This window comes from Manacus candei, unplaced genomic scaffold (genome assembly GCF_025592945.1).
Source record: "Manacus candei isolate 608988 ecotype Guabito, Panama unplaced genomic scaffold, ASM2559294v1 h1tg000020l, whole genome shotgun sequence".
NCBI classification, from domain to species: Eukaryota; Metazoa; Chordata; class Aves; order Passeriformes; family Pipridae; genus Manacus; species Manacus candei.
Window position 1 is genome coordinate 1,744,835 of NW_026138068.1, and position 12,769 is coordinate 1,757,603.

Here is a 12,769-nt window from a genome sequence, read left to right on the forward strand (position 1 = left end):
TTAGTTCTAAACTTCAACAGAAGGAACACTGTAAAAGAGAAACAGGGACAGAGCAAAGTCCCAGCAAGAGGAAAGGATCCCTTTCCCCCACATATCCCTTGACCTCGGCAGCAGTGGTGGATTAGGGATGGGAAACACCAGCACCAGGGCCCAGGTGAACACCAGAGTTGCTCCTTTTCCCCCACCTGACATTACACATGTCCCTCAAAGACATGCCAGTCCCCCCTTCTGAAACCTCAACCAACTCAGGACCCATCACCCCCTTGAGGCAGCCCTAGAAGGGAGGTCTGACAAGGCATGTCTTGGGGCCCTCAGGGATTCCCCAAAACTTGGCTCTCCCAGCTGGCTGAGCTCTCCTTGTCCAGATGGCTCATGGACCTCACCCAGCCAGGCTGGAGCCTCTTCTGTCAGCAGGACACAGCACTTCCCTCTCACACATCCAACTGATCCACCAGAAAACAACAATGCACAGACAGTAAATTTACCCTCATGGCGACACTGGTAATATCAGCATTTTAACACCCCCCCCCCCCCAAAATACACTTGAGAACCAATGCACAGAGTTATATCTTTACCAGCTTCAGATTAAATTAGGAAATATTCCAAAAAGCAGTATATTCAAATATTTGTTCAAAATTTGAATATATTGACACAACACCCGCAGTGACACCGACCCAGGGCCTTCCCCAGGGCAGTGACCATCTGCCTGTCCAGGGCCTGTGGAGCAGCCAGGACAGCAGGACTCCAGCTCCAACCACCTGCACGCTCGAGGCACAAACAAAAAACCTTCCAAGAGACACAGTTTAGTGGAAAATTACTCATTAAAAGTAAAAAAAATGCACTGTGTTGACTGAGGTTATCGCACTAAAAATAAATCTGCAGGACTAGAAGAGGAAAGGGCACTGCAACAAGGGCACTCACCTGGCATGTGATAAATACAAATACCAGTCACAGCAGGTAGAGGCCAGACAGACAGACAGGGCCTTGCAACAGAAAACAAGGGATATTATGGAATCATGGAATGGTTTGAGTTGGAAGGGACCTTAAAGTTCATCCATTCCCACCCCCTGCCATGGACAGGGACACCTTCCACTACACCAGGTTGCTCCGAACCCCATCCAACTTGGCCTTGAACACTTCCAGGGAACAGAATCAACACTTCCAGGGCGTAGAATCAAGAGATTCTAACTTTCTCTACATACTAAGAAAGAAATCTTACATTTGCCCATAAACAGACATGTGTGACATGTCTGTAGGACAGCTCTAAGCCAGAGAACCAAAAAAACCCTGACAGATCTCCTCCTATGCTGTTGTCTGCAGGTCCCAAAGGACTCTCCCACCTGGACCCCGACCCCTCCACAGCCAGCTGGGATCACAAACACCACTGATCCCATCTGCCACGTGCTCCCAGATCCACCAGGAGTTTGTGACACTGAGGGGATGGGGAACAGCTCAGCCACACTTGGCTCCCTCCACAGAGAAGACTTGAACAGCCTCTAAATGTGCTGCATTCCAGCATTTTAATGCTAATTCTCCGATTGTAGCCAGAACAATCCCAACAGATGAAGCTGCCCACTCTGGATCTCATGCCAGCCTAGGGAAATGAGATGTTTGCTCTTCTTTTATGAGAAAGGAAATTAAAACAGCAACTAATAATTTAGTTGTAGGTAAACTCGAGAGGAATCTCATCAAGTATTCCACAACAGTACAAACAATCCTCCTGGCTCCAGCTGTGAGCACAGGACAAGACAACAGAGCAGGGTGACAGGGCCACCCCACAACAGGGTGTCCACACAAACTCAACAGCATTAATTAATAATTTATAATCCAAAGCCACAACCAAAGACAGGCCAGTCTCAACACTACCTGAACCACTACAGTCTGAATCACTGACTCCTGAACAGGAGAGCTGATCCTGCTGTGCTTTACATGAATGTTTGAACTACAACAAAAACCACTTTCTCTCCTCTGTGTTCCATTTCCAAAGCCAGATCCAAGAACCACAGGCACTGAGTGGAGCCCAGGTTATGGCATTCCTTAGGGGCACCAGAAATCCTGGTGCACCTCCTTCAGACCAGGGATTTGAGCTTGCACCCCATTCCTCCAGGGAGGCTTCTGATCCCTCAGCCCCTCCTGTGGTTCCCCTCACCCTGGGCAGCTCCATCCCAGCCCAAACTCTGCTATTAGAATTTAATTTCACTGACTGCTTTTTTCACCCTTAAAAAGGAAACCAAGCCCTCACCTATCCATCAACCCCAGACCCCAGTGAGGGATGAAGGCTTAGACCTCTCTGCTATGAAATTCCCAGGGATACACTCCATCCAAGTCCAGTTTTCCTGTCACCCAGCCCTGCTGTCATTTATACTGCTGGAACAAGTCAAATATTACCACAGCTACAACCACCACCGAGGTGCAGGGACCAGGAGCAAGCCAAGAACTCTGGGTTTAATTAGTCTAAGGCAATATTGACTCACAACTGTTTTACCTGGCTGGATTTTTTTCCCATACAACCTGTACTGTATAGATTATTCAGGGATGTTTGCAGTCACTATTTTCCTGCCATCCTTTTATTCAGGGATGTTTGCAGTCACTGTTTTCCTGCCATGCCTCTTGCAAAGCCTTTTGCTGGTTTATCAAGTCATTTCTATGGGAGCACAGCACCTCCCCTATATTTGGCCATGCTCATAACTCTGTGAAATTGTTTACAGCAAGCCAGATGCAAACAGAGTTCCCAGTGTGATCCTTTTCCCAGTCCTGCTCCAAGGTGAAGCTCGGTCACGTTGCCAAAGGCTGAGAACAGCAAGCTCTAAGGTACAGCCACGGTGACACTCCCAGGCACAGGCCTGGTCACCAGATCCAGCACCAAAAAATGTCTGGCAGAGCAAAAAAAGTGGCAAAGCATCCAGACATTGCAGCAAAAGCAATGGGAGAGCAGATCCAGGTCTGATTTCAGCCCTCGGAGTGGGACTTCCCTTCATGTAAGTAAAAGCTACAGTAAAATAAATGTTCCAGTGATTGAGTTCATCTTCAGAGAAGTATGTTTTTATAGGAACTGCTGTCAATCTGTTTTGGGCAAACATGGTAAGACCTTCTGCTGAATGTCCAAGTAACTCACATCCTGAAAACAAAGGATTTACAGTAAAAAACAGAGTGGAGATGAAGATGTTTTCTGCTCCCTCTGAACAGCCACCTCTGCATGGGGTGTCAAGGACTTGAGTGGGATGAGAGGATGCAAGACCAGAGCCAGGAAGCTGCACTGGCTGTATCCCCTCAGAATCATAGAATCATGGGATTGTTTAGGTTGGAAAAGACCTCCAATATCATCAAGCCCATTAAGCCAGCACTGCCAGGCTCAATATTCCTCTTCAATCCACCTCAGATTCAACCGACAGGCCCTCAAACAAAACAGACAAAAAAAACCCCCAAGCAAATAAAAAACCCCCACAACAACAAAAAAACCCCAACCCATGGATGATTCAGGCTTTAAACTTGGTTTGCTTTCATACATTTGCTTTTCAAATTCTTTTCTGAGCTGGAGTTTTCTCGTTCTCATCACAGTGTAAGTGCTGCTTTAATTATGTGTTTGGAAGTTAATTCTCACACTTAAAACCCCATTTTCCACGTCAGTTTTGGTGCAACAAGTCCACGTGGGCAGCCCTTGCTGTAATCTGAGCATTTCTGTAATTGCTTCTCTGAACCAAGGTCCCTTTCCAGGAACAGGCTCTGGTTAAGCTCCACAGGAAGCAGCTCCCTACTCTGCACAAGGTGTGTCCCTGTAGCACTGCAGCATTGCCACTTCTCAGGTGTTTTAAAATGCTGAAGGATCACTTAGATGCCATATTAAGACAACCCCAGGCACGGCTGTACATGACAAACACAACTCCCCTGCAGCACAGGTGAACACCTCCCAGCAGGAACACAAGCCTGGTTTGGTTGGATGTGCCAAAGGTGGTTCAGTGTCCAAGGCACAGCAAGTGCAGAATCTCTGCTCAGCTCCAGGACACAAAGACATTACCCCCAGACCCCAAGTCCTTCTGGACTGCCCACCCCAGTGCCCACAGAAGTCTCTGTGTGCTGGGAACGGTGGATGGAAATCCCAAGACACTGGATCTCACCACCCATGCTGGAGCTAAAAGCCACCTTTTCAGCTAAAGCAGAACTTCTCGGACCAAAACCTGTCATCAGTCAGATTTATCTCCTCCTTTGAAAATGAAAGGTCTCCCTGTTGCCTGTCTTGTTGCTACAATATCTTTTTTTAGAAGACTTGTTTATGAAATTCACATTGTCAAACAGTGTTGAAAGATTCCATGTTTCTGATGCGTTACCATGTTTCTTATCTATCCAGCAACAAACATCCCGATTACCCAAAGGCAGGTGCCAGACACACTGCTCAGCACCATCATGAGTTGCAGCCACACTCTGCCACTTCTCCAAGGCTTTACTGGCTGACCACTAAAATAAACCAAATTAATTGGGCTCTGATCAGTTAAAACACCCCCAGCTGCAGAGCACATGCACTATTTATACCCAGAGATCTAAGGGCTCTCACCAGACATTCTGATGTCCCCCCAGCACAGGGGGACAGCTTGGGGACAGCTCTGAGGGCACCAGGCACTTGCCTTTAAAGCCATTTGGCAGCTCCCTGTTCTTGCTGCCACAGAAACATCGATCACAGTCCTACCCACGGAGACCTTTGGCTTTTCTAAAAGTCTTATTTAATTATTTATCGCTGCTTGCTGAATAAAACATGGCACTTTCTGCAGCTGAGGGATCCTCCACGTGACACACGTGGGATTTCCAGGCCAGACCTTCCCCAGGCACAACGTGTGCTCACAGCTGGGGACCGGGATGAGGCTCCTTGGAGGGGAAGGGGGAGAAGAACCCTGAATACCTGGGCAGTTGGCTGGAAAGTAAATTTAAAAAATATTAATGGAAGGATCCATAAGATAAGAATGCACCCTGGGGGACACAGGAATGATCCCAGAGATGTGTATTTCCTGATAGTGCTTTGCACCAGACTTTCTTCATAGGGCATCAACTTTTGGCCAAAAATCTGTGCTTACAACACTAATTTAAGCTCACTAAGATCACGTTATAGCTGGTTCTATTCCTGTTGTGCTTGTCAAACACACATTTCCAAGCCATCTGTTGGCACTGCTGGCACTGGTTGCTGTAAATGCTCAATACAGACATTTAAGGAAACATTTAAGGAAAACTTTAGTCATTTCTGTGTTTCCAGCACCTGACCTCGAAGCTTTGCCCTGTTCTGCTCTCATCCCAAGGCTCCTGTTTTCCCAGATGATGTCACCCTGACAAGCTTTCTGGATTCAATTAAACATAGCAAAGACTGACACTATTTGCACCAAAATCAAGTGCAACTTTCAGCTCCAAATTGCTCTGAAGTCCTGAATCTGTGCAAACCCAGGTATTTCCATGGCAACGGCCAGGACATCAGGAGGGAAGGGGATGATATTTTGGCAGCAGAGAGGGGAGGTTGGGTGGGGAGAAAGGAGGACTGAGGCACATGGACTGAAGGGAGATGTGAAGAAGGGGAAAAGCAGCACAAAACCTGCTCTGGGGATGAAGGATCTAGCCAGGGGTTTCTGGAGCATGAGAGCCCTTGTGCACCCCTTTACTTTTATCTTTAAAAGGAGAGGAAATGGTCCCCAGTGATCAGTGCTGCTCTTCAGAGCAGATCAATGCAGGCAATCCAGAAATGCTGCATAAAGGATATCTGTTTACTCCTAGCACAGGAACAGCTGAAAAGGGCTGCCCTGGGAGCTTAAGAGACATCAGAAGGTCCTTCTGCAAACAGCAGCTTTCATTACCAACCTGCAGCTCATCATCCTCATTTCATCCTCATCTTCATCTTGCCTGAGCACTTTCGACAGCCACACAAAAGCCTTTTTCTTTTTTTTTTTTTATGAACTGGCTTTGAGAGCATTTAAAGCTCTCAACATTAATTTTTCAAATCCTAGTAACATTAAATTAATTTACAATTTTCTACCAATCCAGAAGGAAATAGCTGGCACTGACGCCCGCAATCTGATATTTTGGAACCACGGGCACATAGAAAAACAAACCCATGATGCAAAAATATTGCTCTTACCAGTGATTTGTGTTATTTAGCCACAAACCAGACAACGTGGCTGCGAAGTGGGGGCTTCGTTTAAAGGGTGGGAGGAAGAGACTCACTGTTGTCCCCATGACACATGATGAAGGAATTAGTCAACAGCTACACAGTGACAACCATTCAAGCTATTAAAAACAAACAATATATCTGATAGAAGACAAGCAGGCTGTGGTCAAACCAAATTTTTAAAAGAATTCTAAGAACAGGCAGCAAAATGTTCAATCCAAGCTCAGCGGTTACTGACGAGTAAAGAACTAAAGCTGCTTGCTGAGTGGCAAGTTAAATATAAACTAAGTTTTTGCAGAAGAATAACCAAGATGACTGTTTACTTTCATATTCCATTCAGCTTTTCACTCAACTCATTTTCCAGGCACACACAGTCCAGGTGTATTGCACTGGTAACACCTGCTTCCCCACCCACCCCTCTGTGCAGTGCAATTACCTGGAGGTGGTTAAAAATAGACCTCCTCTTTTAAAAACGAAACTTGTAAAAGAAGGGGAGGAGCACAGGCTCAAGGAGAATATTTGTAGTCAAAAACCCACACTCCTTCAAGCCTGGGTATTTCAGGCTCTGGGTTTGTAAAGAAGCCTCATTCCACTTGATAAAAGCTCTAAAAAAAAAAAATAAATCAGAGAATATTGGTTATGCTTCTTATCCTGCACAACAGGAAACAGGATTCCTTACAAAGTCAGACTTCTCTCCCTCCCTTGCAGCCTGCTGACAAATAGTCAATTCTGCAGCTTCTGGGCTTAGTTTGATTTATTGTGACCATATGGGGAGGGGGAGAGGAAGGAGACGGTGACAGATAACACAACTCATCTCAACATGTACAACCACTGCAGCGCAGGACTGCTTCAAAATAAAATGCATTAACCATGGCAACAGCCCAATAGCGAGGGCTGCTGGCTCACACAGTGCTCTGGGTAATGTCAGTTTACTGTTGATCTCCCTGCTCGGATCAGACCTTGCCTTCCCAGTGTTTTACTCACTCAGTTATGGCACTGGGATGACAGATGTGGCACAGCTCCCCAAGGATGATCCCTGGCTGTCCCCTGTCTCAGCAGAGCTCACCTGCACTGAGGGCCCCAGCAGCTCACACAGAGCCATGGCTGAAGCAAAACCAGACATGGTCTAGTGACATGACAGTACACAGGTTTGTGGAAGGTAAAAATTCTGGGAGTGGGAAAAAAACAAAACAAAAGAGGAGGTTTCTGCAGTTGGCCCTTTCTACTGCTCCCTGGAGTCTGCACAAGCTCCTGACTTAACCTGGGGTCAGTTTAGGAGAGGAAGAAAAACCAAAAGCATGAGCAAAACAGGCCTAATGAGTAGGGAGCAACAGACACAAGAATGTCCCACCTGCTCCCAGTTTCAGGAATGCTGCTAAATAATTAATTACATAATCTACAGGATCATGTTTCCCCAGGTTTTGTAATTCCTACCAGAACAAAGCCCAGGTGGAGAGCACAGAGTGTGGGTTCCCCGTGGAATTCCCCCACCTGTGTGGCTGTGGGCACCAGGCAGGCAGAAACCGCAAAGGAAGGGCAGCCATGTAGGCAACCTGTGTAGGCAGAGAACCCACATCCCCACCAACATCCCAAGGTGGAGTCCAGAGTCATGGGACCACAAGGAAGAAGTCCATGCTCTCCATCAGCACTAACGGGCTGCTGGAGAGATCCCAGAGTGTGTCAAACACCCCCACCACAGCACCAGGGCAGAAAGGCTTTCCCCACGCACTCCTCCCTCCTTCAGGCTTTACTAACATTCACCAAACCCACGTTTACCTCCCCAAATGCCAGTGGGAAGGATATGTCACAAGCCCAGCTCTGCTCCCTGAGGCACAAGCTGCACCTTCTCCCAGCACACAGCCCTGGCAGGGAGTGAAGCCAGGCATTGAAGGCCAGCACAGGAGATGCTCACGGGCAGTGAGAGCCCACAGAGGCACAGTGGGCTCTGGTAGAAGCTCCCAGCTGGGAGCACAGCCCTCACCTCCCACCCCCAGAGGCAGCCGACGCTCAGGCTGTCGTGTCTCTGCGCTCAGGAGCAGCCACAGACAGTAATAATGAGATGGCAGCTCCATCCACCACGCTAAATAAATGTCATACCCTTTTCCTGGTTTAATAGCAGTTGCCCAGGCAACCAGTAGTATTCCTTAGCACCGCACCCGGCAGAGGATTAAAGGTGGGAAATGGTCCGGATGAACAGCACTGTCACCCTCCCCAGACCCACCACCCACAGGTCTGGTTCACATGACCCCGAGCAGTGTCTTCCACTTCCCGGAGCCCCTAAGGTACATATCGATATGCTCATAAGACCAGAAACAGAACTCATCCCCTCTCCAATATTCTGGGGGGATGAACCTGCAGGGACAGACCACGGGCAGGAGGTGACAACCGCTCCCGGTGACCCAACGCTCCAGCACAGGGCAGGACTCGGCTCCTCGATGTGCTGTGGGCTCTCGGTGTAACGCCACAGGCAATAAACACGGAGCTCTGCGCTGGCGGAGGAGCTCGAGGCAGCCCAGCATAAAACACGGTCTAAACTAATAGAGTTAAAGATGCCTGAGAAGAGGGAGCAGAGCGAGATGCGAAATGCCATCACCCTGCACTGGGCACACATGTGTCCACCCCCCTTTTTCCCGGCCAGGGCCCCCAGCACCCGCCGCCCCCCGCCCTGCCAAGGAGCACCGCGCTGCCGGGAGGGCTCGTCCCATCTCCGCTCCCGAGGGAAGGATGCAGCACCGGGACTCGCCCCTTTTTCCCTGCGGAAAATCCCAAGTTGTGGTGTGCTCTGCGCCCAGGCAGAGGCGATTTTCCCAGGATGCGGGGCGCTGGGATGCCGGGCACTGGCGCTGCAGGGATGCTCCTCCGCCCGCCGAGACCCGCAGCCGCGCCCGGGTGGGCTGATGGCCCCGGGGTGGGCTCTCGGCCCCGGTCGGGGCTGTTTTTTTTTTTTTGGGGGGGGGTGCTGTTTAACCCGCGGCAGCAGCAGCGGGAGCCCGGGATGCCGCGGGCGGGCGGGCCCGGGGCTCCCCCCGGGAAGGTCCCCGCGGGGCACCGGGCCGGGGGTCGGGGGCTGCTCCGGGGGTCCCGCACCCACCTCCTTCTTGACGGTGCGCAGCAGGCGCTGCCGGGTCTCCGCCTCTGCGGGGAGAAGAGGAGAGAGAGGCCCGTTAGTGCAGCCCGGCCCCGCCGGCCCCATCCCCGGTCCCCCCGTTCCCATCCTCACCCGCCGGGGCCGCCGCCATGGCCCTGCTCGGCTCTGCAGCGCCCGCAGACTGCCGGGCACACGGGGACGGGCCGCCCGACCGACCGCCCCGCCGGGGAGGGGCCGCCGCCGCCGCCAATCCGCGCCCGGCACCGGGAACCGAGCACCGGCCACCGGCACCGGCACCCCCGGCACAGCCGACACCAGCCCCGAGCCCCGGCACTCCTGGGCACCCCAGGCACCCCCGTCACCCCCGGGACTCCCGGCAGCCGAGTACCCCCGGCAGCCCCAGCACCGATCCCCGGGCACCCGCAGCACCCCCGACACCAGGCACTGACCCCGGCATCGCCGGGCACCAGCACCCCCGGCACGGCCAGCAGCGGCTCAGCCGGGACCGGCCCCTCACTGGGGTCCCAGCCATCCTCCAGCTCCCAGGGGACACCACCGCCCCCAGGCACCCCTCAGCTGGACCCCTTTCCCCCCAGCCAGGCCCCAGGTCACCAGAGGCCGAGGGGCCCTGAGGTGCCCGGGGACGGCAGTGGGTGACACGGGACAGGGAGAGCCCTCGGGGTGTCCCTGCACACGAGGTTGCTGGGGCAGTGTCCATCCTTGGATAGGGGTTCAGGGCTCTGAGAGTCCCACGAAGGGGGAAGCACCCACGTGCTCACAGCCCCACACCATCCAGGCACACTCCAGGGACCAGGGGAGACCAAGTCATGAGACCCCCTTTTCCTCCTCTCAAAATCACAGCCCCTCAGAAAGTGGCCCTCCCGCAGGTCCATTAACGCATCTTCTGTTTTTCTCTTTCCTCATTTGGTGTTCCAGGACATTTCCATAGAAACAGCATCCCGGCTCCTCTGCAGTCCGGTTTCCAATAACTACAAAACACATTATTGCAAGGGCAGCAGTGCCCGGTCGTGCTGCATGTGGGCACAGGGCCACTGGCACAGCCCCACTGGCCATCCCTGCCATTGGGACTAATCCTGGCACGGACAGCAGGGACGTGCTCCCACCTCTGCCAGCCCCCCGTGATCTCCTCTGCTGCTCCCAGAGCTGAGCTGCACCCTCTGCCTCGGAGCCTTTCGCTCCATGCTGGTGCTTGGTGGCTCTGGAGGCAGCAGGAATGATGCACCCAATGGTTCCCCTCCAGTACCTGGACTGGCAGGAGAACAGGAGGGAGCTCCAGGCTCAGGCTTAATCTGAATTCACTCCCTTCTGTACCTTACAGGGGCCAGGAGGAGACCTGGGCCAAATCCCTTGTAGTGGAAAATCTATTTCCGTGTCCTCTGTTTGCTTTTCGCTGTTTATTTCCTCTTAACAAATGTTACAAAGTTGCAGCAACAGGCACAGCTTGATTGGGAGTATGTGATCCCTGATCCAGATAGATCCCAGAAAGATTCTAGGATCCATGGGAATCTGGCCTGGACAGCTCTGGGTGCTGCTGGTGGGGGTCACAGCTCCCCTCTGCAGTCACTGAGCGTTGACTTGACCCTCAGGATTCTGATCCCAGCCCAGGGATTCACCCTGGCCTAAGGTTGGGCTCCCTGCAAGTGACACAGGACTGCTGTGCCATGCTGGGGACTGTGTGCCTGGTTTGTCCCTATGGCTGCAGCTCTGCTCCTTATGGACACTGGCTGTGGACCCCCAGGGCAGCAAGTCCAGTGCCGCTCTCACGAGCTGCACCAGCACATCTCCTCTGCCCAGCAGCCTTTGCCAGGGGTCTGTCCATGGACAACCCTGTGGATGGGGTCCCCTTCCCCTAAAAGGGGTGTGGGAGGAGAAGGACCAAAGACACAGGAGCCCAAGGCTTTCCTGGTCTGACCTGAGATCCACAGCCCAGTCAGGAGCTGGCCCTGACCAGGGGCTCCAGATGTGCTTGTAGCTCTACCTGTCATGTACTGGTGACCACAGGCCCTACAGCCTGGACAGGCAATTAATACACACTAATAAATACCCATGATGACATGTCCTGGCCTCATCAAACACCGTGTGGGAGCACCATGAGATAGCAGTGAGAGTAATTACCAGGGTAGAGGCAGCTCACTTGCTCCCCTGGCCCCAAATTTTCCCTGGGGCAGAGCAGAGCTGTGGCTCTGCGTACCTGCAGATGCTGGCACAGAGAAGGTGCCAGGTTCCTGAGAAGCTGGGCACAGCACCATGTCAGGTACAGCCTGGCACAGCTCCAGTCTCTATGAAGCTTCTCCAGCCCAGGATGAGACCATCTGACCTAAACCTGCCATCCAGGAGCAACCCTGCTACACAGGGGTAATAAACTGCTAATTTATTACCTTCCTTTGGGGAAAAATCAGCTGAAAGAAGCACAAGGACAAACTCCCCCCAAGCCTTGCTGATTCCTTTCTCTTGGAACATTCTTCTTCTCCCTGGATTAAAGACAGGTGGGAGACGATTGGCCCCTATTTTCTGGAGCCTGGAGAGCTTAAATGAGAGCACGTTGATCTATACTTAATGTGATTAAGTTACATCTCTGATTATCATGCTAATTAAATTAAACTTCCCACTACTGCCTCTGCAGCTTAAACAAGATAGTTGTTTTAAGACCACAATTTGCTCCTCTGCATTTCCCTGCACAGATGAGCAGGTGGGATAAAAGCAATCTGCTAATCAAGTCATTGTGGTGTTTTGAAACAACTTCTGCTGCAGTGGATATTCAAATTTAAATCTGATTTGAGCTGGATTTAAACTGTTTTCAATCTAAGGTCACTTGCGCTTTGAGTAAGGAAAATAACAGGAAAAAGCAGAAATAAACGGAGTGTGTCTGTGTTGAGACAGCAAGCTATTGGAAGAAATTCTTCCCTGTGAGGGGGGTGAGGCCCTGGAACAGGTTGCCCAGAGAAGCTGTGGCTGCCCCATCCCTGGAAGTGTTCAAGGCCAGGTTGGACGGGGCTTGGAGCAACCTGGTTAAGTGGAAGGTGTCCCTGCCCATGGCAGGGGGTGGAACAAGATGAGCTTTAAGGTCCCTTCCAACCCAAACCATTCCATGATCTCCCCAAGACACCTCTCCCCCGCCCTCCTCCCGCCTCCAGCAGCCCTGAGAACCTGAGAACCTGCACTGCTCTTTCCACCTTGCAGCTTCTAAAACCAAACGGAGATTTCAAAGCTCTGCCCTCATTGCTTTGACAGCGTGGCCCTGACCCGCTGCGGAGGGACGGCGGCACGGGCGGGGGGTCGGGAGCCCCAGGAGAGGGTGGGAGCTGGGGGAGCAGGATGGGAGCACTGGGAGCATTCATGGCTCATTCACCAGCGAGGACCTGGGGGATCTGTCAGGGATGGAGGTATTGAACCGATGGTGCAGCACATCCCTGGGCTGGAGTGGAGCAGCAGTGGTGCCTGGGAAACAGATACCGGGCAGTGCCTCAGCACAGGGAGCTTTCAGACAGCAACGGGCACATCCCTGTGCTGGCAAAGCACTG

General features: G+C 51.9%; 1 protein-coding gene across 5 annotated transcripts in view; it reads right to left on the reverse strand.

Moving 5' to 3' along the window:
* Window positions 1-9,408, reverse strand: part of SGSM1 (small G protein signaling modulator 1) — a 39,024-nt gene extending 29,616 nt beyond the window's left edge. For 4 of the 5 annotated variants that reach the window (XM_051785547.1, XM_051785550.1, XM_051785549.1 and 1 more), the window contains exons 1-2: window positions 9,360-9,392; window positions 9,231-9,274 (exon numbers count right to left, since the gene is read on the reverse strand). In XM_051785547.1, the coding sequence (XP_051641507.1) occupies window positions 9,231-9,274; window positions 9,360-9,378 (63 nt within the window). In that variant the 5' untranslated portion in view covers window positions 9,379-9,392. Of the gene's footprint in view, window positions 1-9,230; window positions 9,275-9,359 lie in introns of all 5 variants that reach the window. The other variant, XM_051785546.1, reaches the window with a different exon arrangement.
* Window positions 9,409-12,769: the final 3,361 nt, after the last annotated feature.